At 42.2% G+C, this 25694-nt stretch overlaps 2 protein-coding genes across 9 annotated transcripts in view; both read left to right on the top strand.

The window, feature by feature from the left end:
• C6H7orf57 (chromosome 6 C7orf57 homolog) overlaps positions 1 to 10535 on the top strand; it is a 48728-nt gene extending 38193 nt beyond the window's left edge. For 5 of the 6 annotated variants that reach the window (XM_053260262.1, XM_053260259.1, XM_053260260.1 and 2 more), the window contains 3 exons: positions 2322 to 2437; positions 3534 to 3681; positions 9723 to 10535. In XM_053260262.1, the coding sequence (XP_053116237.1) occupies positions 2322 to 2437; positions 3534 to 3681; positions 9723 to 9765 (307 nt within the window). In that variant the 3' untranslated portion in view covers positions 9766 to 10535. The remainder of the gene's footprint in view (positions 1 to 2321; positions 2438 to 3533; positions 3682 to 9722) is intronic. The other variant, XM_053260263.1, reaches the window with a different exon arrangement.
• A 5716-nt stretch (positions 10536 to 16251) lies between these two features.
• The window catches only part of LOC128331814 (uridine phosphorylase 1-like), a 36237-nt gene continuing 26794 nt past the window's right edge, over positions 16252 to 25694 (top strand). The window contains exons 1-2 of one of the 3 annotated variants that reach the window (XM_053265709.1): positions 16252 to 16649; positions 24004 to 24072. In XM_053265709.1, the coding sequence (XP_053121684.1) occupies positions 24020 to 24072 (53 nt within the window). In that variant the 5' untranslated portion in view covers positions 16252 to 16649; positions 24004 to 24019. Of the gene's footprint in view, positions 16650 to 17003; positions 17036 to 24003; positions 24073 to 25694 lie in introns of those variants that run through there. The other 2 variants (XM_053265707.1, XM_053265708.1) reach the window with 2 other exon arrangements.

Raw genomic sequence — 25694 nt, 5'->3', positions numbered from 1 at the left:
ATGGTGTTTTGGTTAGAGTGCTGGACTAGGACCAGGGAGACCCGAGTTCAAATTCCCATTCAGCCATAATACTTGCTGGGTGGCTCTGGGCCCAGTCCAGCACTCTAACCATTACACCACGCTGGCCAGGAGCCACTATTTTATTTATAGTTGACTGTTTCCATTTGGATTGAAAGTCATCACTCAGAGTTAGGGGTGCGAGGCCTGAGGGGCGGAGAGAAAGACTTAGCCAGTAGTATAGTCATCCAAACCCTTCCCTCTACTTTCATCAAGCCTGTCTCCAGTCTTAAGGTTGTGTTTGAGACACATCTTAGAACTTGAAGGGCTGCTCTTAGGAACTTTGATTGCATACGTTCCAGTTTGGCAATGTTGGGGAAGGGGCCCAACTGGGCACCATAGAGCAGCTGTGCTAGCGGCTTGGCTTCATACAGTTTAAGTGATACAGGTATATAATGGCCACCTCTTGTTCGGACAAACTTTTTAGCAAAGGCCATAATTTTGGTTTTATTATTCTGGTTTCTTCAGTTCCAGAAGATCTTCCTTGCAATACTGGGCTAAGGCCTTCAGTGCACATTTGAGGCCGACTGGGGTTGGCTTCTTGGCCTTTTGGCTAAGATCAAGTGTAGGGTATCAACAATATGTAACTTGTCCTTACAATCAGGCTCTGTACCAGAGGACTGGAAAATAGCTAATGTAACTCTGATTTTCAAAAAGGGATTGAAGGGTGGGATCCGGAAAACTGCAGGAAACTGCTTGGTAAATTAATAGAAACATACTTAAGGACAAAACTGTCAAAAATATAGAACAGGCCTTGCTGAAAGAGAACCAGCATGGTGGCTTCTGCAAGGGCAAGTCTTGCCTCACTAACCTTTTTGCAGTTCTTCGAGAGTGTCAACAGGCATGTGGATAAAGGTTATCCGGTTGACATAGTGTGTGTGTGTGTATATGTGTGTGTGTGTGTGTGTGTGTATATGTATGTATATGTATGTGTATATATATATATATATATATATGAACTTCCAAAAAGCTTTTGACAAAGTTCCCCACCAAAAGCTTCTGAGTAAACTTAGCAGTCATGGGATATAGAGACAGGTGTGGATTGGTATCTGGTTGAAGGGCAGGAAACAGAGGGTAGATATAAATGGACAGTTTTCACAATGGAGGGAAGTAAGAAGTGAGGTCCCCCAGGGATCTGTACCTGGAACAGTGCTCTTCAACTTGTTCATAAATGATCTAGAAGTTAGGGTAAGCAGCAGAGTGTCCAAATTTGCAGATGACACTAAACTATTTAGGGTAGTGAAATCCAAAACAGATTGTGAGGAGCTCCAAAATGATCTCTCCAAACTGGAGGAGTGGACGACAAAATGGCAAATGCAGTTCAATATAAGCAAGTGTAAAGTGATGCATATTGGGGCAAAAAAACCCAACTTCACATATACACTGATGGGGTCTGAGCTGCCAGTGACTGACCAGGAGAGAGATCTTGGAGTCATGGTAGACACCCCATTGAAAGTGTTGACTTAGTGCGTGGCAGCTGTGAAAAAGGCTAATTCCATGCCAGGGATCATTAGGAAGGGGACTGAAAATAAAACTGCTAATATTATAGTGCTCTTACACAAATCTATGGTGCTGCCACATTTGGAGTACTGCATACAGTTCTGGTCACCGTATCTTAAGAAGGACATTGTAGAACTGGAAAAGGTGTAGAAGAAGGCAACCAAGATGATCAGCTGCCTGGAGCACCTTCCTTATGAGGCAAGCCTACAGCATCTGTGGCTTTTTAGTATGGAAAAGGTGACTACGTGGATAGAGGTATATAAAATTATGAAGCAGAGAAAGTGGACAGAGAAATTTTTCTCCCTTTCTCAACAAAAGGAAGTACTTTTTCACGCAGCACATAATTAATCTATGGAATTCTCTGCCACAGGATGTGGTGATGGCCACTAGCTTGGATGGCTTTAAAAGGGGCTTAGACAAGGTCATGGAGGACAGGTCTATCAATGGCTCCTGGCCACCTCCAGCATCAGAGGCACAATGCCTCTCAATACCAGTTGCAGGAGAGCAACAGTAGGAGAGAGGGCATGCCATCACCTCTTGCCTGTGGGCTTCTCAGAGGCATCTGTTGGGCCACTGTGTGAAACAGGATGCTGGACTGGAATGGCCTTGAGCCTGATCCAGCAGGACTATTCTTATGTTCTAAAAGTGTCTTTTTAATTATTTGAATACTAAAGAATTTGTTATAAGGTGACATCTGTTTTAGACTAATTAAAAATGGCTGCTTTTCAATTTATGATTTATGTCTTGTTTGTTTTTTTATCTAGGCCTGCTCACAAAAAAAATGAACCGGTAAACTTCAGTAAACTGATCAGCAGTGGTTATGGGGATGAGTGGCTTCAGCAGCGCGATGAGTGGGATAAAAAGAATGCCCAGCCTAATGGTAGTGTGCTATTAACAACTCCTTTAAATTTACATACATACAATACCAAACAGCCCAGTAGCTAAACTCTGGAAATGGGGTTTTCAAGGCTTATTCACTCAGTAAATCTATTCACATGACCAGGTAGGGGGCAGGGGAGGCTCTGCAACTTACTTTCCCCACAAACGATCAATAGACAGCGTGAATCTCTGGAGGCTGGGACATCCTGGCCTTCAGATATCCCACAATGCACTGTGTGATGAGCATGGTGCTTTGGGGGATACCCCTGTAAGATGGGTGCTCTAGGCGCCCATCTGTGTGCACGCTTGGGCTATTTGCAGACACACGATCCTGGTGCTGAGGTTAAGGGTGCACTTGCACCTTTAACCTCTGCTAAAGGCCAGGCTTCAGAGTGGGGTTAGTCAGGTGGGCAGTGCCAGAATACATGCAGATCCGCTTGCCCTAGCCTGGGTTAGGCTGCTCATGAGAACAGCCTTACTGTCCCCCTACAAATCTTCTACTTGGTGTCTCTGGGATACTGTCTGTTTGGAAAGGTTAGGCTAGATAATTTATTTACTCTTTTTAAAGTATCTGAGTGCTAATTCATACTCTAATCCTTAACACCTTGTTTTGGAAGTAAGTTCTATTGGTTTCAATGACTTTTGCTCCCAAGGAAGCATGTGTTGATGATGCATCCTTCAACTGACATCATGACAACAGGAAAGCCTCGTTGCACATGATGAATTGTGGCCATTACTTGGAAGTAACTGCCATGTACTTCCACGTAAATATGTTTAGAGTAAATAATTTGTTTTTATTGTAGTCTTTGATCTGAAACTGTCCTTCTTAATGATACCATGTGAAACTGCACCTAAATACAGTAGTTCTGCTCTTACTGCAAAGTTCACCTTCCAAGAAGTTAACAGTTTTATAGAACTAAGCCCACACAAATATCATAAGTACCTATTGCATTCAAAGACTTCACATATGTTCTGGACACCTTCTGGAGCTCATTTTCCCCTAACAATACTCTGCAAGACCCTTAAAGCAGTTTAGGTTTACTCTATTACATAAAAGCATGTTGAGTAAATAATTCTTTCTTCATTGTTTCTTACAGATTCTCTTCTTCCAAGTGAGTACCAGAAGAAAATAGAAAAGAGGCAGAAAGCTAGGAAACATACATTGTCATACAAAAGAAAACCTAGATCTCAATCTGGACTTGAAATGGGTGCCCAGCCTAAGAAGCCACTCTTCAACCTCAGAATGTATGCCACCCCAGTCCCTATCCTGACAGCCCATTTCTGCCTTAACAGAATATAAGAACCATCCCTTTCCAAACATTACATCTTTTTCTTTAACTGTCAAGACAATTTAACAACCAGGGAACATAATTGCTTTAATTTAAAGTTTATTACAAAAGCTTTTAATGCTTATCAGTACTTATAGTTATATAATAGGCAAAAATCTTTCTTTCTGTAACACTGTTACAGCTAGAGTGTGTATGTGTGTGTGTGTGTGTCTCAGTGTTAGTATATATTACAGTTACAGTTAGTATATATATTTTATTTTCTCTTCTCAACCATTGGCTGCCCACAGACAGATATCTACAGTGAGATTCTAATCAGTTCTTCAGCAGCTCCCTCCCTCTCCCGCCCCATATACCTCCTTAAGCTTCTTTTATGTTTCCTCGATTCAAAAAGGTCTTTGTAATTTGTTAAAAGGAGTCCCACAATAGGAAAGATTTGTAATCCTTTAAATTTAGTATTTCAAGGTATAACGAAATAGAGGACAGGAGCATTCTATCCTACACTACAGATAGCTACATGAGATCCTCCCCATTAACAAAATGAAACTTCAGTGAAACAATGGTAAAATAAACATGGTAGTCAACATTCAAACTAAAAAAGTGTGCGTGCAGCAGTGTGCTACAGGAGAAGGCTATTTTTTCATCAGTCTCCCCTTCCCTCTGTAGCCAACTGTGATTGCCAAAAATGTGTCCCTGAGTGTCACACTGCCCTCATTTTTCGAAGTAGTAGCAACAGAGGGAAGGGGAAATCAACAAAAATGCTCCTCCACCATAGCACATGCTGTCTGTTTGTTGCACCAGTGCTTTGTTAGTCTGAATGTCAACCACTGGCTGGAGTCCAATAAGCTCTTCATACACATACTGTTCTACCTCCCTGCTGCACTGCATCACATGCTCCTTTTTTTAAAAAAGGAGTTTAATTCAAGGGAGCTACTTGCAGTACAGTATGGTGTGCTGCTGTTTGGCAAAACTAAATGAAAGCCTCACTAGATATTTCGCTCTTCCACTTACACATCTTTGCTATTATGCAGAACACTGCAAAATCAAGACTAAAATAATAAAATGTTGGAACTGGAAGGGATCTCTGAGGTCCTCTCAGTGCAGGAAACTGCTACACCATCCCTGACATATGAAAACCTCTAGAGGAGGAGAGCCCACAGCTGCATGAGGCAGACTGTTCCGCTGTTGAACAACTTTTACAGTTAGGAAACTCTTCTTAATGTCTAGCTTAAAGCTGCTTCCTAGAGATTTCAACCCACAGGTTCTGGTCCTGTCCTCAGGAGCAAGAGAACAAGTCAATTCCATCTGTGTGACAGCTCTTCAGATCGTTGAAGATGGCTCTCATATATTTCCTTAAGTCTTTTCTCGTCCAAACTAACAGTACCAAACAACCATTCCTCACAGGATTTGATTTCCAGACCCCTCACCATCTTTGCTGCCTTCCTCTGAACGAATTCCAGTTTTTCAACATCCTCCTTAAAATGCGGTGCACTCAGAACTGTATTCCAAGTGAGAACTGACCAGTGCAGAACAGAGTGGAACTAGTACATCTTGGGACCTGGACAGAGTGGCTGACATCCTATCTAATGAAACACATTTGTAAGGCTGGGCTGTGGGGACACACAGGGGATCAGCAAGCAATATGTTTACTTTCTTACTGATTGCTTCTGGAGTTGTGGAAATCGCTAGGTAGTTTTGCTGGCTTGTGCAACAGCAAGCATGTAATGGGACTGAGGGAGCTGCATGCAGGCCCCCATTGTGCCTCATAGTTCCTCCTCATACATGTGCTTCATTAGGCTATCAACCTATGTCTCTATTAATCCAGGCTGAGATTGCATTCACTTTTTTCTAGAAGCTGCATTACACTTCTTGCTCATGTTCAGCTTGTGTTTCAGTAAGAAGTCTGGATCCTTTTCACATGTACTGCTGCCATGTCAGGATTCCTCCATCCTCTACTTGTGCATTTGATTTTTCTTAACTAGATGCAGGACTTTTCACTTCTCTTTGTTGATTTAATCTTGTTGGCTTTGACCTTGTGTTCAAGCATAATAATTCACATGATGTAAAGCACATATAGAATGGTAGAGTTGCAAGGGACATCTAGTTCAACTGCTTGCATTTAGGCAAATTCACAATATCCAAAATATCTCTTAGAATTAAATCCACTATTGGCAGAAGCTCATAAGCAGAAGGGTAAGATTATATTGGCATCATAGGTTTATAGAGAATGGAGCAAACAGTAATCCACAATTATTCTTAAATTGGCTGTATTTGTGAACTGCTGAAGAAAAGAAAGGAACAAAAAATTAATCAAGCTGATCAGGATTGTGAAAGGTGCGATCATAATATGAAGGTTAATTGGACTTGTCGATGAAATAGAGATCTGCTGATAGTAAAGGAGAACACTTTTGAGAAAGTAAAATATAATCCAGATTAGCGGAAGGTGGGGGAAGAGTTGCGTCACACTAACAACTTCACTATGTTAGCTACATTTTGTTCTTCTACTGTGGAGTCTGATATTAAAGATGGCATACATTACACCTGTCTTTAAAAGAAAGTGGCTGACATCCCAAGTTACTCAATAATACTACTCAGGAGTTACTTTAAAGGATTACTAGATTTCAATAGAACTTCCTCTAGTAAATTTAGGATGTCAGCCAACAGCACAATTCTATGCACCTACTAGCTAATGCTGCAAACAAAGGAGTAAGCCCCATTGGACTCAGTGGGACTTATATTGCCAAGTAAACATGCTAAGGATGAGGCTGAGAATGTAAGACTGAAGATATTTGTAAATTAGAATATAAGACTTATATGTTAGGAAAGCACTGACATATTTGGAGTATATTGTGCATCAGGAATGTTGAAGAATTTTGAGGTTGCCAGACATGGTAGTTAGGGCTATACAAGTCGGACTTAACCATGCCGTTCTATGAGAAGACGTCCCTCCTACTTCCAGTCGTGCCTTACTCTATGACAGGGCTTTGACAGAGCACCATCCAATCTCAGAATGAGCTTTTTCTTCCCTTCCTCACCTGGATTAGATGGATACGGCAGGAAGGAAGGAAGGGGGCGGCAGGGAGGAGAGACAAACTAAGAATGTGATGATGCTTGATTTGTATTCCATCCTAAAGGTACAGGGCACATAACAGTTTAAAACATAACACAATAAATAGAAAATAGCCAGCAGGATAAATTGCCACTTTAAAAAAAAAATCTATAAAAACTTAGATTTCCTATGAGATATGTGAAGTGGAAAACTTTCTTTGGAAAATTCCCCTTTTCTAAAAATTCTACTTGTCTATTTGAAAAAAAAAATAGGGGGGAAATTAGTAGGGTGGAGGTGTTTTGTTTTTTGTTTTTATTGCATAAATAGGTCAAGCAACATGCCAAATCAGATCAAATCTATTTAGGACACCAGGAAAAGTTGTATAGTAATTTTTAAAAAAAAGATATTAATGCAAGTTTTATGCAGTTTAGAGGAAGAGTTGCATTGAACCCCCCCCCCCATTTTTCCAATTCATTTTTTTCTGGGAAAACTCACTTCTTTGTTTCCTACATACTCTTAATCTCATCCTTTAAAGCCAGCCCCAACAATAAGAGCTGACAGCCAGAAAGTGTGAACTTTGAAAAACCTGTGAGGAAACCAAGTTCCACTGTTCTGAGTGATATAGAAGGAAAGTTTTCTGAAGTTATGTGGGTCAAGCTGTTTGGAGCTTATAGTTCAAAGTCGGCACCTTTAATCATGCCCAAGATAATGAGGGAACAATGATATCTGAACATTAAATAATTCCACTTGTCAGGAGGGAGGTCCCCATATTCCATAGCAGCTTCTAGAATCTATAGCCCCCCAAAGAGCACTTTGCAGTTGTTTAGCCTTATCATTATCAAGACATGTGATGATTGTTGAGTCTTGATCAAATTAAATGTTGATGAAAAGCACTTGTGTCCACCACTGCATTGATACGTGGTTAAGGTGGGATATAAATCCATCAAGTAAATGAACAAATTCTGGGCTTCCAAGTGCAGCTGCAATCCCAAAGCTGACTGATAGATCTGGGAGTATTCTGGAGTCAGACACCATTGACCAATATAACTCTTTAGTGCTAGTAACAGGGGTATATCTATAATTGAGTGAATTGGTTCAAAGAACCCAGGCCCCCAAGCTCCTGAGGGCCCTCCAGCTCCACCCCTCCCTATTTTCTTCATTATCTCCCTCACTCTGAGGGGTTGCCAGAGAGAGGGGTGAACACAGGCCCCCTCTCCCCTAGCTACACCCCTAGCTAGTAATAATTGTCAACAGCATTGCTGAGGCAGCCTCCTGTCAAATAGCCATGCATAGACCTAACTTTCCTAAATGTGGTCCAGATGCTATTTGGTTTGCTTGTTTTGTCTGGACCAGCAGTTTCTCATGGATGCCAGGCAAGATGCTACTTGAAAGGTTTCTAGATTAAAACTCAATTCCTTCTTTGCACTTGATGCAGCTGTTCTGAATAATGAGTAAAGGGGAAAGGGCTATGCAGTAAGTAAACACTGTTAAGTTTATGCATGCTCTGTGTTACCTGCGTGGACAATACAATTCAGGACTGACTGATTAAGTTACTACTCATTGGGCCTATATAGTAGTGTCTTCATCAACAAATATGCCTGAGGTTCTTATTTAAGAAGTTAAATAATATATATTTTAAATTATATCAGTGATACAGCATGTACAAACCTAACAATGCTCCCACTTCCCTTCATCCCTTGCATGTTCCAGTACAGCTGCACCAGAATGCAAAAGTTTTTATTGGTGTTTATCATTGCATTTTTCTTTATTTTCATACAGTCCCTACCGTGAAAGCATGCTGTGAACCACGGCTTATTGTTATCAGTAGAAATAGTACTTAACATAGTGCTTTCAAGCATTCAAAGTGCTTCACATAGATTCTCACATAATTCCTAAAGTACCTCTCTAGAGCAGTGGTTCTCAATCTGTGTTCTTCCAGATGTTGATGAACTCAAACTCCCATCTACCCCCAGCTACATTTCATTGTGGCTGGTGATGATGGGAGTTGTAGTTCAGCAATAATTCCTGAAACGAAATTAGAGGCGAAAGTTTGGGCAGTATAGAAGTTAAAGAAATAAATAAATATCTGTGGAGGAACCATAGACTGGGAACTACTGCTCTAGAGAGATCAGTAATGTTGTTACCATTTTAGAGATGTAGGGTAGGGAGTTTGTGGCTGAGGTAAAATTCCCTGGCCCCATGCTTAGCGGCTATATTACAGAATCCCAACAGTGTGTGTAAGATTTATGCAATCCCCAAGCATTTGTTGTAAGAATTCTGAGGATCACAGTATCTCCTCCTTTAAAAACAATCTTGTTAAAGTGAAGTATTGGAATTGTATTGATATATTTATGAATATAATAGTTGCAGCCTTCTTACTGTGTCAAGCAGGCGAGAGCAGTTCAGCTCAATATCATTTATAAAGTACTTTAAAATACATAATAATACTATCCAGTTAATATTTGTGTTTGTTTATCACTGACTACCATAACAGATATCAAATCACAACTGCTGGACATTTCTTTATTCGACAATGCTTTTTTTTTAATAGTTGAGAATTCTATACTGCTTTTCATAGAGCGATCCCAACATGGTTTACAAAGTTAAAACACAGCAGTAAAAACCAAAGATCAATTAAAACAATCAACATCATATTACAAATATTTGCATGTGCCACACATAAAGAGTCATGCTATTCATATGGAAAGAAGAGTTAAAACAAGGAAGGCTTGGGAATGCCCACTTCTCTTTAAAGAAGAGAAGTGCCTAAATTCTTGTGCTGCTTATTCATTTCAGTATTACAAGAAAAAGCCGCCTTTCTGTCCAATATTTTTATATTGAAAGAAAGTATTATTCTATTAAAGAGCATTTTATAAAGAAAATACCTGACATTTATTGTCTGCATGTTAATGAAAAGAATATTCATTTCTCTCTCATCTCTTATGTTACAGATTCAGAGACATCCCAGCCAGAATCAACACAAACAGACAATGAGTAAAAGCTGATACTCCATAGAATTACCACAAATTCTATTGCTATTTCAAAACTACTGAGTGCAGAAAACTATAATACAGCTTAGGAAGCAGGTTTCTATATTTATGTGCTGCTGTGTTAGATTATGTGAGTCTAACCAAGATATTTAAGCCATGGGCCATTTATCCTTGTTGAGTTTTCTGTTTGTTTCAGTAAGTTTGCAACTGAAACAAATTTGGTCCAGTAATCTGTTCCAGCAAGTTTTTAAATTCTGGTTGCTTGCTTCTGATGTTATATGCCTCAGTCTGTATTTTAAGATACTGTCTGCTTTGGATGCCAGTTACCACCAGTTTCTGCTAAGGTTTGCTTTATAGCCTAGTGCTCTAAAATTCTACTGGCTTCTTGAGAGCTTGTGCACAGTAGCACCCCTGCAGTCTCAGGACCTCGCTAATATATGCTGTGCTTTGGTTTTGCCCCACTGGAGAGAGTATAGTGCAACAAAATAGTGAGACCCATTGGAGTAACATCAGCTTTTCAATGCTAAGCCTTCAAACAGATTTTATTTGTTTCCAAGTGTTGAAGGGGGTAAGTAAAAGCCAGATTCTTGTGATGTTGGTCCATACTGAAAGAATTTTTTTTTTCAAACTGCAAGGCACTGAAAATATTCAGAATTTTGAATTGTATTGATAGTTTAACACCATTCTTACTTTGTTCTGATTCATACCTCACATCATATGAACATACATAAAAGCTTGGATTATTTTTGAATAAATGCAATTAGAAAGTGGAAATGATTGTTCTTCATTCATTGCTTTAGGACTGTATGTTTAGTAAAATGAATTCTCATCTCATCAAGCTATTGCAATTTTCAGAATGCAACAAATATTTTACTTAAATAATTAGAAAACTAATTGGAGCAGATCTGGCACATGTCAACTTTTCTTAAGCAATTTGCAAACTATTTTAAAGAGAATTATTTTAAAACTTGATGTCAAAAAGGCTATTGGGTATATGAACAATAGTGTTGATCCTATTGTCCAGCATTCTGTGCAGCATTTCATTGGAAACAATTGAAGTAGTGCTGTGCAAACGCCTCAAAGCTGTTAAGTTGTTCTGCAGCTGTCTTGCCACACAGCACTGCCAGGGTTGCTTTTCATCTTGTGCAGCAGTGCCAGTGCGTCCCTAACACCAGTGTTCCACTGTGCAGAATGTCAACATTAAGTCTAGTGCAGCTATTTGTCCAGAAGGCTGCCCACTTAAGTTTAACCAAGGGAGCAACTTCACATGTGCTTCCTTTCATGAATGTAGAACAGCCCCCTTGATTCACGTGAATAGTGCAGTCTGCAAACACACACACCTCTAGATCATTGTGGGTGTTAGAAGATCACTCATTTTTCATAGGAGCAATGTTTATGTCTTTCAGAGAAAGAGAACTGGATAGTTTGGCCTGTAACAAATGCAAGATGAGTACCATTGCTTCTAATACACACACATACACACACACACACCCTCAAAGAATATATAGACAGTCCTTTCAGTAACGTCTCCATTTTCTCACAGCCTTCTGTGAGAAAGGCCTTTTGGAGTTCGTCAATATGAATATGCCAATTTTTGCAAAATTGTCAGATCTCTAATTAGCCTCTTGGCTGTTCATTTTGTTGTTGTTACTTGCCTGCATTAAATTGTGGTACATTATTGCATACCCTAACCAAATAAAACATCAACTAATCAGAATATATTTCCTATTAGTGAGACTCACTCTGCCTGTTTCCAAAGCCCAGCCTGTTTCTCGGAAAATGTTCAAAAACTCAAGAGAGGAGCAGGGTCTGCCTCTACTGCCAGGTGTGAAGTGATAGACCCTTCCTGGCTCAGAGTTCTCTGTGCTGTGCAGAGAAGGGAAGGTTTCTGTCACTTTGTGCCAAGCAAGCAGGGACAGATGGTCGCAATAAAGGTTTGTATAGCAACTGCGGTTAGGGCAGAAACCTACAATTTGTTTCAATTACTAGAAAAATCTGAAAATGGAACATGTGTGGCTGGCACAATGAGCAATGTTATGAAGCCGTAATGCTGTGCTCGGGGTTGCTACAAACTCAGAAGGCAGCCCCAGTGCTTTTAAGAACTGTAGCACTACTACAGTTCTCCCCATTGTTGTGAACAGGGAAAGCTGCAGTAGCACTGCTTGTGCAACCACCCATTCTTAACAGCTTCAGCGCTGCCTTCATAGTTCACAGCAGCCCCGCAGGGCTCAGGGTTAGGGTGCTGTGCATCATGCCAGCCTTAAAATTTGTACATGCCTTAACCTTAAACTGGTTAATGGTTAAGGTATTGTCACATTAGCTGGACCACTGACACAGCATAAAAGCTTTACTTTGTTTACCAGATGATAGTGTAATAACTCATACGAAACCCACACACAGCAAGTTAAGGTGGAGAAGCCATACAGATGCCCAAACTATTGCAGCTTGAGTGGGGAATGTCTATCTGTATTTGCTAATACAAGTGATGGAATATTGCTTCCACCGATGCTTCATGCGTTTGATTTGCTTGGATTGGAGGAGGATAAATTTCAAGGAGTGGCCAGGAGCATGGATCTTGCATTGTGTCAGCAGAAAAAAATACAGTTAACTAATGGCAAGAAGATAAGGGTGGAGAGTGATGGAGACACACAAGTGGTACAGTTAGGTGGTATCCTATCTACAGTGCCAGTGTTAAAAAAACAAACACTTTCTGTATACTGCACAGCATGGAACACTCTGTATGACTAAATGCAATTCAATGCTGAGTGGCAGTGAAGCAAATGGAAGCAATATTTTCTTCTTTTCAAAAAGGCAGTTTTTGAAATGGGCAGTTTTTGAAGTGTTTCATAGGAGCTCTGTCCAGATGTTACATCATTTATTCATTCATTCAATTTCTATACTGCCCTTCCAAAAATGGCTCAGGGCAGTTTACACAGAGAAATAATAAATAAATAAGATGGATCCCTGTCCCCAAAGGGCTCACAATCTAAAAGCATGCATTCAGGTGTCTGTACATGTGTTTTGTGTGAATGGCTGTACATGCAGTATAGGACAGGCAGTGCACTGAATATAGTATATGAGAATAACTGCACAATACACTGGCTGATATCCTAACGAAGTGACAGTATCCCATGATATACGCTGGTGCTGCAGCTGAGTTCCAGCCTAACAGTACTGCTACTTGAGGGCCTCTGTGTGTGTAATTTTGACAAAGGGCTATACAGCACTCAAGGACACTGTTTCAGGTGACACAGAGGGCTTTCGAGGGAAAGGAAGGCTGTCAAACCCCCTCCCCCACACCTGCCCAGTGCCTACAGGGCAAGTGCTGGTGCTGAGTTACTCTATCCTGTCTGCAGAATTGGCATATCCCACGGAGCACTGGTGCTTCATTTTTTGTCTGCCACTGCACACAGTTTGTATGTGCATTGAACATAAAGTATGAATACGGCTAGTATCTGTGAGTGATGAGGATGAGTGTCTCTGTGACAATGGTATCATTTCTAGAAATAGTTCTATCAAGTCCCCCCACCACCTCAAAAACATATAATGACCAGCCAGGAAATAAAACCTGTTCCCATTCATTTAGAAGTAATGTTTTTTATTCTCAATTTTTAAAATGAGGTTCTTGGGAATGGTTTACTTCTTAACCAACTCTCTAGAAATCACTTTGTAGGAATGGGACATCTTTAGGAAAATGTCATTGTCTGATTCCCTGCTCCCCGCCCTTGTTTATCTAAAGTGAAGCTCATTGAGAATCACTAGAAAGACTATGAAATGTTTAGGCCTGTTAGTAGGAAAATGGGTGGGGACAAGATAGAAACACCACACAGTCATATCCAGGAAGTGGCAGGAGTCAAGTTCTTATCCTGCCAACTTTTGTGCTTCATCAAACTGTTTTTAAAGTGAGGGAAGCTTGTTCTGAAAAGCTTTAGTTTCTGGCCTGCATTAGAAAGGGAGTAATCCTTGTGACACTATGACCTGAAATAAGACTCAAAGGAAGACACTAAGAAATGTATAATCAACTTAGCTATGAATGATATTGTGTATAGCACTCCAAGAAATTGTTCCTTTCAATAGAATTTTAATGCCAGAACCATTTTAAACAGGTTGACAATGTATTTATTATTATTATTATTATTATTATTATTATTATTATTATTATTATTAATAACAAAAAACCTATTTGTACAATTTTAAAGAAAATGCTTGTGCTATAGGTCAGAATGTTTATCATCTTTGCCCCACTAAGAAACAAGAAGTTTCAAGCAGCCTACTGACTGAGTCCGTTTCACTGTGAGAAAAGAGCAAATTAATCAAGTTAAGACTTGTGTTGTCTTTATAGTTTCTGCTAATTTAAAATTATATATGCAAAAGGAAGCAGGCAGGTAATACAACTCTTAAAGCAGCAGCATCCCTTCACTCAAAAAGCAACCACACACTCTTACTATGTGTTAGGGCTTGCCCCCTGGCAGAGCATCTGCTTTGCATGCAGAAGGTTCCAGGTTCAACCTCTGACATCTCCAGCTAGGGCTGGGAAACACTCCTGTCTGAAACCTTGGAAAGTTGCTGCTAGTCAATGTAGACAATACGGAGCTAAATGGACCAAAATAATTGCAGAGTTCCAATCACAGAAATCCATATAATATACTTTGCATGGGGTGGGGGGGAGAGAGGGGTTAGTTGTTGCCCCTACTCCCAGATTGAACCAGTTCCCATTGAATTAATGGAGCATACTCCTAGGACCAGGGGCAGGGAGGAAAGTTTATTAGATTTCTGACTTTGTCCCCCACCCCAGAAAAAGTCCTGCAGACACCCCTGGTACTTTGTCCTGGGTAGGACTGGATATGGGTGCATAGTGCTGGGTAGGACTGGAAACGGGTCATGATATTATGCTTCCATCCGCTTACTATCTATCCTTATATGTAAATAGCAAACTCATGTATCTAACCTATTTATCTAGCAAACTCAGGTGGTTGAGTGCCTATCAGACTAGAAGTGAATTAAAATGAGTAATTTAATCAATCAGGCCAGAAGTGAATGCTAATTAAAATGTTTAAGAAGCAGGCGGGGGGGGGGGTTCCAGTGAGCTACAGACCTACACAGTATTCAGGGTTATTGAGCCAGAGTCTCAGTTGGTTCAAAAAGAAAAGAAAAGGGAGACAGGTTGGGCAACAGGGATTGGTCAGTTCAATACATTATATTAAGTATTTTGGACAGTGAAAGATGTGCCCTGTGGGTTAAGGAACTCCCCTCGCACTATACAGTAATGTTTAAGGAAAAAAGAAAGGGGAAACTTTTCCTCTACTCTTCAAATAGACACGCCATAGCAATAAAATAAAAAAAAGCTCAGCTGAGCAATAAAATTTTCAGCTCCAAATCTAACACTAGCACTATGTCATAAAGTAGGGGGAGACAGCAAGTGAATGGAGAAGCAACTAGTTTTCCTTTTACTCCTCCTCCTGAATATCTCTCCTCCCCCAGCCCCCCCCCCCCCCCCGCTGAACACTAGAAGGGTGACTGGAATCCTGAGGAAAACCTTTTAGGGACTTGGGCAGGCAGCAGACTATTTTGTTGCATGTCCCATACATACTAACAGTGAATTGGGGCAGTTGAGAGCTTATCAGACTGGGAGCATAATAGAGCCGCTCCAAAACACATACCTGGCAGACTCTCTGAATACACAAAAAAAGTAAATTAGTTTGTAAATTAAAATAAAAGGAAAAGGCAGACCTCTCCAGAAACCAGCTTGATATGGGCCAATGAGCACATTCAATCCACAAGTGTCAGCAAAGCCGGGGAAAGGTGAAGGAGATGGAATTGGCCATTCTAGTCCTTTAAACAACATATAATATCCTGGAGATAGGCAACAGTGTTGGGGAGGGGAACATTGTGTAGGTCCCAATTGTCCCTCTGAGAGAAAACTTGGGTGACTGAGTGCCTATTAGCATTAGTTTGGAAGTAAAACTGGAGCCATCTTCACGATAGTCGGTATCTCGAGAATGCACCTGCAAGTCCCCCACCCCACCACTGAAACACTTAGAGGCCCTGTGCTGAACAGGTTACGTGTGAAGAGATTCTTTCCATGATTCGAAGACTGGGGCACCCCTTCTGATCACATAAAGAATCCCTTCACATTCATAGCTTGCGTCCTATTTAGATAAACGCTGTGACCATGCTCACTGCAGGGATGAGGCGCGTCTGAATGTGTTAACACTGGGACAGAGCTTGCGCATGCCCCGTTAGGATACTCGTGTACATGGTGTTTTTTTGTTGTTTTAAAAAATGGAAGTTTTGTTATTTTAAAAACATCAGAACCCACAAATAAAGCCGTGATGTCTGCATACTTGAAGTACTCCGTAGGTATGCAGAGAACCTTCCCCAAAACGTCCCCCCCTCCACCCAGCCACAGAATGTTGAGGGCTGGGGGGGGAAAACAGCAGCAGAAGAACGGGGGGGGGATGAAGGAGTGGAAAAGGAGGCAGCTGGCCTGCTTGACTTTAAGGATGCTCAGGAAGGTGGACTCCATAACTCGCTCCGGAATAACCTTCTTAACCCTGCGGTTAAACCGGCGTCTGGGAAAGGGCTGGAGTGGCAGGTGCCCGTTATCTCCTGAACCGACTTGACCTTCCTTGACAGGCAAGAGCAATGACTAACCTGCCTACCGCAAAACGGCGGAAGGGCACTGCCGTCTTGGCATTGTTCATTGCTTAAGCGAGGACGTTTTACTGCTGGAGGAAGAGCAACAGGAAAGCCAGAGCCAGCCAGCGACACAAAGGGAGCCACCTCTCCTCGTCGCCAGACCTCAGGCTCACTTCACCATTCCTCTCCTGGCTGGCTTCTTTGAAAAGAGCGCGCCTTCTACCACCTGCTCTCCGTGGGATTATTCAGGTAGGTATACCGGGAGCGTGGCTAGCTAGAGCAGGAAGGGCGGGTTGGTGGCGGTGGTTGGTGTCCAGCGTGACCCTCAAGCCCGAGAGCAAAACCAGCATTAGTCCAGCGAGAGGGTCGCCAATATTCTGTTGCCTCAATACGGGGCATAAGTCAGGGACGGGGCCATTTACAAAAACGGGTCGCCTGCATCAATTTAACCGTGTCCTTCCTGGAAGAAGTTCCCCGGAAAGGCAGCAAAAGGGTCTCTTGCAGAGTAGAGCCGGCGTTTAAGACTTCCTCTCTGGCTTGCCTCTTTCTCCCAGCAGGAAAGCCACTCGCTGGTCAGCAGGCTACTGGTGTGAGGGAACAACTCCGGCGGGTTGCAGGGGAGAGCTAGCGGGCAGGTGAGGACTTCGGTAGGCTGCCTCCTCGCCCTCTGCGTTAGGCCCGGCCGCGCGCTCTCTCTCTCTCGCACACACACATTTATTTATATACCGCCCTTCCAAAAATGGCTCGGGGCGGTTTACCTCAAAATAAAAACAAACATTAACACATGCACAACTTTTACTGCCCGCGTTCTTCCCTCCGGCCTAAGAGCTCAAGCTCCCTCCTCCCTCTGCGCGCCTGGTGGAGGGGAGGGGACGAGCGCGGAACAGTCCTTTGTTTGTTGCCCAGCGAGACAAACAGGACGTAGGAGCAGGGAAGGAGAGCTTGATGGCTGGCTGGCCCTGACTGCCCTTGTGGGAGGGTTCTGAAGGCGGAGAGAGGAAGGAGCAAGCGAGGAGGAAGCTTTTCAGAAGCGAAAAGGAGGCGGGGCTGCGGGGAATGAGTGACAGCGCTCTCAACATACGGGAAAAACTGTCCCGGGTCGGGACAAGCTATGTTTGGCTCCAAAACGGGAGGGCTCCAAAATAGGGGGGCGCTGATGTTCGGGCGGGAGGGGCGGGGCGAGCCGGGCAAATGGGCCAGCCGATAGCTTAGTGGGATGCGGGAGCAGGAGGCAGAGGCGGTGCAGCAGCAGGCGTCGGCTGCTGGCCGTGAATAGGCGAGTCGCTTTGTTCCGTCATGATACGGCTGGAGAGCCCAAGCAGCGACCTTCTTCCAACTTCCCTGCCAGCAGCACCCTTAACCCTCATCCACAGGCTTAGGGAGCCGCTGTTGCTAAGCGTGGCCGAGAGCGTTTGAAGAAGTCGCCATGCGCAATAAACATAACGAATTAAGCAAGTTCACGGACCTCGAGCGTTAGGCAATCATGACTCCATTAAGAAGCGCAGTTCCGGGTTCCAAAGTACTCTCTTGATCAGAATGATGAGGAAGCATTTATAAGACAGGCTACAATCCTATGCACGCTTACCGGGAAATAAGCCCCATTGAAGAGACTGACTTCCCAGCACGAAACTGGGAAGAGACTGACTTCCCAGAGAATGAGACTGAGTGACTCCCCAGTAGGAGGATTATACTGCAAATCCTGATCTTCTATATGTGTTTACTCGGGAACAAGTCCCATAGTGAGATGGGGCAGCCTTATTTGGTAGGATGCCTCTTCGAACGTTGTGGTAGGGCTTCTGGAACACAAGAGCTTGATTCTATGCGATATAAAATATTCAAAAGGGAGGGTACAACAGCCTTTAGGTCCTGCCCACCCCTGCTTTGGGCATGTAAGCATAGAGGAAGATGTTGGTGTTATAAGGGATAGTTTCTGGAGCAGGGCAGTGTTACCTCAACTTACATGGCACATTTCCCTTAGCATACATATATTAGTATATATTACTCTATACTAATGTGTGTGTGTCACTTTAGCATATTTCCTTTTGTGCTTTGTGTGCCGAAAATTTTGCAGGGCTTGTTCCTATATTAGTGCCCCCACCACCAAGTTTGCACAATCATGTTGCTTCTGTTGTTGATACACACATTATGAAACAAGTTGTTCTAACAACAACAAATATTTATATACCACTTTTCAACAAAAGCTTCCAAAGCGGCTTACATAGAGAGAGAAATAAATAAATAAATAAATAAATAAATAAGAAAGATGTCCCAAAAGGGCTCACAATCTAAAAAGAAATGTAAAACTTTCTCTCAGTACTTGTTTTTATTCAGACTATGCATTTGCCCCTTCACTGCAATTTTCTTATTACAGCATTCGATTTGAAGGGGGAAAAGTAGCATCATGTGAACAAATTGAGAGTTCGTAAAGGAGTTTGGGGAAAGGGGGATATAGCCTGCCATTCATGATGAGGGGGGGCACCGATTAATAGGTTGCAGGGGGGTGCCAGAAAGAACCTCTAGCATCGGCCCTGACTGGAACTGGCTGCCCTTGTTGTGGGAGGGCCTGACTCAGAAGGCGGAGGGAGGGAGGAGGGAGGCAGATGCAGAGGCGTATCTAGGGAAAATAGCGCCTATGGCAAACACTGAAATTGCGGCCCCTGTCCAAGCATCTGACACCCATCTTTCAGATAACTTTACCATAATATCAGCTCAAAAATACAAGTCAGGCTCGTTAATCTTATAATATATCATAAACTATTTTAGCAGTGGACGTAGCCAGACCAAAAAATGCTGGAAAACTACAAATTTCAGTATGCTGGGGCTCATGAAATACCCAAATACTATGTGGAGGTCTACTTGGAAAACTAAACAGAAGTGCCTGTCTAATTCTCTACTATGCATTGCAGCATCACCATTACATAAGTTTTGAAAATCAATGGAGAATTTGACTTTTCCCAGATACTCTGAAAATCATTAAAGGATATGCAGAGTCAACTGTGTCACTGCTTGGAATATATTCTGGTATTTCAGAAAGACAGTTAAAATGAGAGAAAGAGAACAAGAAACTCCCAGTGGGCCTTAATACTAAGGATTTCACACTGATTCAAAGACAAACTCACCATTAATAGTCATATTAGCAAGACATCACATTTAACTCACTTATCACAAGAAGCAAACTAAGAGCAAATAAATACAATCCTAGCTCATAAGCTTCAGCTCAGTATTCACAAGCCCTGATTCTCTGTACATAGTGCCAATCAGAATATGTGTACAGTGTCTTATATTATATTTTTTTACCTGTAGCCCCTTTGGGGGGCTTCCTAAAGGCTGTGGGTTGTTGTTTTTTTTTTTGCAAAGGTTCTCCCTCCCCCCGCTGGCCTCTAGAGCCTCGCAGAGACCATTTGAGCATGTGCGGTGGCCATTTTTAAAAATAATCTTTTTTAAAAAGGGCCACTGAAAATAAAATGGCCACCGCATATGCTCAAATGTCCTCTTCAAGGCCTGGCATGACCTAGGGCCTCACAGAGCCCATTTGAGCATGCACGGTGGCCATTTTGTTTTTGGCAGCCATTTAAAAAAAAATTTACAAAATGACACCCCCTTCAAGTTGCGCCCGGGGCACGTGCCCTGCCTGCCCAACCCTAGATACGCCCCTGGGCAGATGAGAAGGGGAAAGGAGGTGGGGGATGAGAGGGAGCTCCCAAAATACAGGAAAATGTCCCGGACAAGCTATTTTTGGCTCCAAAATGGGACCTTCCACCCAATACAGGACTGTTGGGAACCCTTCCGCTCTGCCCCAACGTTGTCTTCCGAAGTAGCTGTAGCTGCTCTGGAGGATCTGTTGGAGCTTCTGTTGGAGGTGTGGGCTCCCCAAATTGCTTCCCTTGGCACCATGACCAACAGTGACCCATTCAGCCACAGGCTTGATATACCACCACCCCTCACAGATTCCTGCTTGGCCAGCAGCCAAGTGTGTGGTTTCAGTATCACCAGGCTGCTTGCCGCCCATGCAAAATGAAGCCAACCAATGACTGCCCACCACAATTACTGTCAGCATTCCTCAGAGATGTGGGTTTTCAGGCCCACTTTATATATATATATATAGCAGAGTCACGAGGGACTGGACTACTTCAGGCAGGTGAATAGTCCCCCGCAGTCAAACGTCTTCCTGCTAATGTAGCACAAAGAAGTGTTCTGCCTAGCTTTCTTCCCGATATTCTGTTTTTCCATGTGCAAAGGGTGGGAAAAGAGTTTACCTTCACTCCATGGGATAACATTCAGACAGTCAGCTGTTCACCTACGGCTTGAAGTATTTCAATTAGAAGAAAAGCATTTGGTCCTACTGCATATATGAACAGTAGAGGTAACTTATCAGGTAATCCTGCACACTTTAAAAAACTTCTGAACTTTAGGAAATTTGTCTGTCCTTGCCGAAGGGCAATTAAAATTCATAGTGGAATCTTTGCACCTGTTCACTATAATCGAGTCTGATGGGACTTCCTCTGGAGTCCAACTTGAATTAGGATCTGCCTGTTTTGGATGGGGTTATACAACCCAAGGGGAAAAAAAAAAAAAAGAGTTCTGGATCCAAACTTCTGATACTTCAGGTTGATACTACGGCTTGAAATACTTCAAGCTGTAGGCCAGGAGCACTTTATATCAGCTTCAGCTGATATGCCAACTGAATCCTTTTCTGGAAGTCAGTGATCTTAAAACAGCAGTGCACATGCTGGTAACCTCCAGGCTTGACTACAATGTGCAGTGCATTAGGCTTCTTTGTACGTGGTATGGAAACTACAATTGGTGCAAAATGCAGCAGCCAGGGTCTTTCCCAGTTAGAAGGCTTAATCGTAGGATTACACAACTAATCATTAGCCACATAGAAGCCACAGCCTGAAGCCAAAACCCAACAACAACAGTTATGGGGGCGTTTGCATAGATGCAGTGTCCCCTCGGTTCCTTTCAATTTTTTTCCATGGACTGTTCATACCACATATGCCTGGGTCTCTTTCTGGCCAATGACTTTCTAGAGTAGGTGGGATGCCAGACCTCCTTTTCCCCCCCTACCACACGTGTGGTGTGCACTTCTTAAAAGTTTATTCATTTCAATGAATAATCTTTTAGGGGGGAAATTACTTGTTTTTAGGGGGTCTTCCACAAGCTCACCCAGCTGGCAGACTCCCTCCATCCCATCCCACCCTCCTGACCAGAAAGCAGCAGCAGAGGAAGTGGGGAGAGCAAGCCAAGCCAGCTAGGTGGGAAGAGAAGCTTGGAGACAGTGATCTTTTTGTCTCTTATTTTATCCCCCACCCCAAGTGGTGGTCTTATGGAAGGCCACACTCAGCAAAGATGGTGGTCTTGCTGGTGCTCCGCAAGATCACCTAGCAAAATTAAAAACAAAAATGCAAAGAAAAGAGTCACTGCTCTATCAGTATGGCCCCTCCATACATCTCAGAAGATATATCAGGGTACTTGAAAGGATCCCCAAAAACTGCCGTAGAAAGTGGAACTTTTTAGCACAGAGCTAACTCAAATACACAGGAAAACCCCGGAATCATGTATGGAGTGCTCTGATACCTCACAGGGACTTTGTGTGTACACCAACCATGCCTGGGAAACTCTGAAGTAGATTTGCCATCTGGGAAATCCCCTGGTTGACTCCGGGGTAACTGAAGAGACCACATTACTCTTGTCTTAAAGTAACTACACTGGCTGCCAATAGGTTTCTGGGCAAAATACCAAGTGCTGGTTATTACCTTAAAGCCTTTAATGACTTGGGCCCAGGGTATTTAAGATAATGCCTTCATCATGAACAGGGGTGTATCTAGGATGGGGCAGGCAGGGCACATGCCCTGGGTGCCACTTGAAGGGGGGGCATTTTTTAAAATGAAAATTTTTTAAAACGGCCACCAAAAACAAAATGACCACCACACATGCTCAAATGGCCTCTGCGAGGTCCTAGGCCATGCCAGGCCTTCCAGAGGCCATTTGAACATGCATGGTGGCCATTTTGTTTTCAGCTGCCATTTTAAAAACAAATTTTAAAAATGACCACCACACATTCTGAAATGGTCCCTGCGAGGCCTTAGGCCTTGCCAGGCCTCACAGAGGCCATTTGAGCATGCATGGCAGCCTCCAAAATGGCCACCACGCCAATCTTTGCAGGCCCAAACAGGCCCGAAAATCAGCCCGGGATGGGCTGCGGTGGTGAATTAAGAGGCCACTGGGGGGAGGGGAACCTTTGCAGACCCCACCCCCACAGCCTTTAGGAAGCCCCCCGATGCGGCTACAGGTGTTTTTTTTAAAAAATTAATAAAATATAAGCCACTGTATGCATATTCAGTTTGGCACTATGTACAGAGAATCAGGGCTTGCGAATACTGAGCTGAAGCTTATGAGCTAGGATTGTATTCCTTTGCTCTTACTTTGCTTCTTGTGATAAATGAGTTAAATGTGATGTCTTAATAATATGGCTATTAATGGTGAGTTTGTCTTTGAATCAGTGTGAAATCCTTTGTATTAAGGCCCACTGGGAGTTTCTTGCTCTCATTCTCTAATTTCAACTGTCTTTCTGAAATACTAGAGTATATCCCAAGCAGTGACACAGTTTACTCTGCACATCCTTTAATGATTTTCAGAGTATCTGGGAAAAGCCAAATTCTCCATTGATTTTTTAAAACTTTTGTAATAGTGATGCTACAATACATAGTAGAGAATTAGGCACTTCTGTTTAGTTTTCCAAGTAGACCTCCACATAGTATTTGGGTATTTCATGAGACTCAACATACTGAAATTTGTAGTTTTCCAGCATTTTTTGGTCTGGCTACGTCCACTGCTAAATAGTTTTTGAAATATTAAAAGATTAACGAGCTTGACTTGTATTTTTGAGCTGATATTATGGTAAAGTTATCTGAAAGATGGGTGTCAGATGTTTGGACAGGGGGCGCAATTTCAGTGCTTGCCCTAGGCGCTATATTCCCTAGATACACCTCTGATCATGAACTCCTCCACCAATTAAGATTGTCAGAGAAGGTTTGGATGTAGTTACCACTGGTTCATCTGGCAACCAGTGACAACTCAGTAGCAAGCCTTTTCTGTCGTTGCCCCAGGGCTGTGGAATTCACTCCCTGTCTCAGGTAGAGCTGCACCATTTCTGATGGCCTTCAGAAGAGCATTGAAGACCTACTTGTTCAGTCAGGCTTTTAGTTGAGTTTTAAATTTTAAATTGAATTTTAATCTATTTAATTATTATTGTTTATAGTTTTTAACCACTTAAAAACTGCCATGGGACTTGTGTTTGGCAATATACAGGTGAAACTCGAAAAATTAGAATATCGTGCAAAAGTTAATTAATTTCAGTAATGCAAATTAAAAGGTGAAACTGATATATGAGATAGACACATTACATGCAAAGCGAGATAAGTCAAGCCTTAATTTGTTATAATTGTGATGATCATGGCGTACAGCTCATGAGATATTCTAATTTTTCGAGTTTCACCTGTATAAATGCACTAAGTAAAAATAAAGTGTGCCTGTGCTTGCAGCAACCTTGCAGCCTAATCTCTTGCATATTTATAATGCTGTTTCTTATTTTCTTCCTCAGGACCTAACGGACTACCATGGCTTCTGCTAACACTCCAAAGAAGAGGAGAACAGACAATCAGTCTTCAGAGTAAGGACTAAACTGTGGGCAACATCCTCATTGTCATGATTAAGTCCAATTAAAAGTTAATGAGACTTAGTCATGACTGACTCCTAGATTTTAGTGGTACTTAGTCATAACAATATAGATGCTACCTAATGCTGTGAAGTCGAGTTAGAAATAAGTTGAAGATGCAAACATTGTGGAGGAGAGTATAAGTGAACAATCCTTTTGCAATTTATTTTATATTGCTATAAAAACCTGATATCCCAAAAGACAAGAGGAGAGGCAGATAGGCCACCTTTGTTCACCTTGTATTCACTCTTACCACTGCTGTTTTATTTGTCCAACTATAAAGTAACTGAATAGATAAAATATTGCTACAAAACCTGGGTGTAAGAAAAACCTGTCTTGCAAGCTTTATAAATAAAAATCAAGGAATTCTGCCCACAGAAATGTGTACAATTCTGTGAACAGTAACTGAATGAAATATAGTAGCTTTGCACATGAGAGCAGAATGTGGCTAGTAAACCTCTCTTTTTGTCAGCAAAGGCTCATTTGCTTTCAGCTGAGAGTGCTGACACAGCACCAGATTCCCTCCTCATTGGTGGGGGCGGGCACGGAGGGAAAGATGAGATATTATAAACTGGGTTAATTTATTCAGAGGATCATTACAGAGAGTATAAATATTGGCCTTTCTTACAGTTTTATAATCCCATGATACCACAAAATCACACAAGTCAATTTCTCAAATTACACAGTAATTTGCTTCATGGGTAATAGGTAATAACTGTCTTTTCAAACTGTGTTTATAAGGTCATTTTCTTTGATCAACACGACAAGACTATTACTATAGCCTTTTGTTGACACCTGTTCACCTTGCCTTAGACAGACCCAGTGAATCCAACCCCAAGTTTCTAAACTCAGAACCTGTAGATTCCTGTCAAGTTTTCACTGATCGAAAGTCAGGTATATTTTGCATTAAACTGAGGTTCTATTGACAACAGATCAATTTTATGCTGTAATACAGCAGGCTGATATTAAACACAGATCACATTCAACATTGTTGACTTCCACAGCTCAGTGAATGAGTAACATGTTTAATATAAGAATGTGTTGGAAGCTGTAACCCAGGATGACAGTAACCTTTTACAGATGCTCATTCAAGGTAAATTGGATGGTCATGCGGGGTGGGGAGCGGCCAGGCAGCAGCATGATATGGCAGGAGAGATACTACCCCTGAACTATGTAGACCAGTGATTCTCAAACTTGGGTCCTCAGGTGTTATTGGACTTCAACTCCCATAATCCCCAACCAAAGGCCACTGAGGCTGGGGATTATGGGAGTTGAAGTCCAATAACACCTGAGGACCCAAGTTTGAGAATCCCTGATGTAGACTGATTAGGAGCCTTTCCAGGCAATGTTTTATTCCATTTTTACTATTCCTACAGGTGATGTAGGCAGTCCAGGAAACATTTGGCCCATTGAGAATTTCCTATCTGATTAGCCTGTCAAGTCAATTTGTGAAATACCAGTCTCTTTTCTAACTTGAATGCAGAAGGGAAATGTTGTCAAAGAAGAAAATGTGTAGTTCAACCTATAGCGGAGTGGTTACCTCCATAGATGGTGAAATGAGAGGGCTGGCTCCCAAG

This window comes from Hemicordylus capensis, chromosome 6 (genome assembly GCF_027244095.1).
Source record: "Hemicordylus capensis ecotype Gifberg chromosome 6, rHemCap1.1.pri, whole genome shotgun sequence".
NCBI lineage: Eukaryota > Metazoa > Chordata > Lepidosauria > Squamata > Cordylidae > Hemicordylus > Hemicordylus capensis.
The sequence above is the reverse complement of the archived record's forward strand: the minus strand, read 5'-3'. Positions and strand labels throughout refer to the sequence as shown.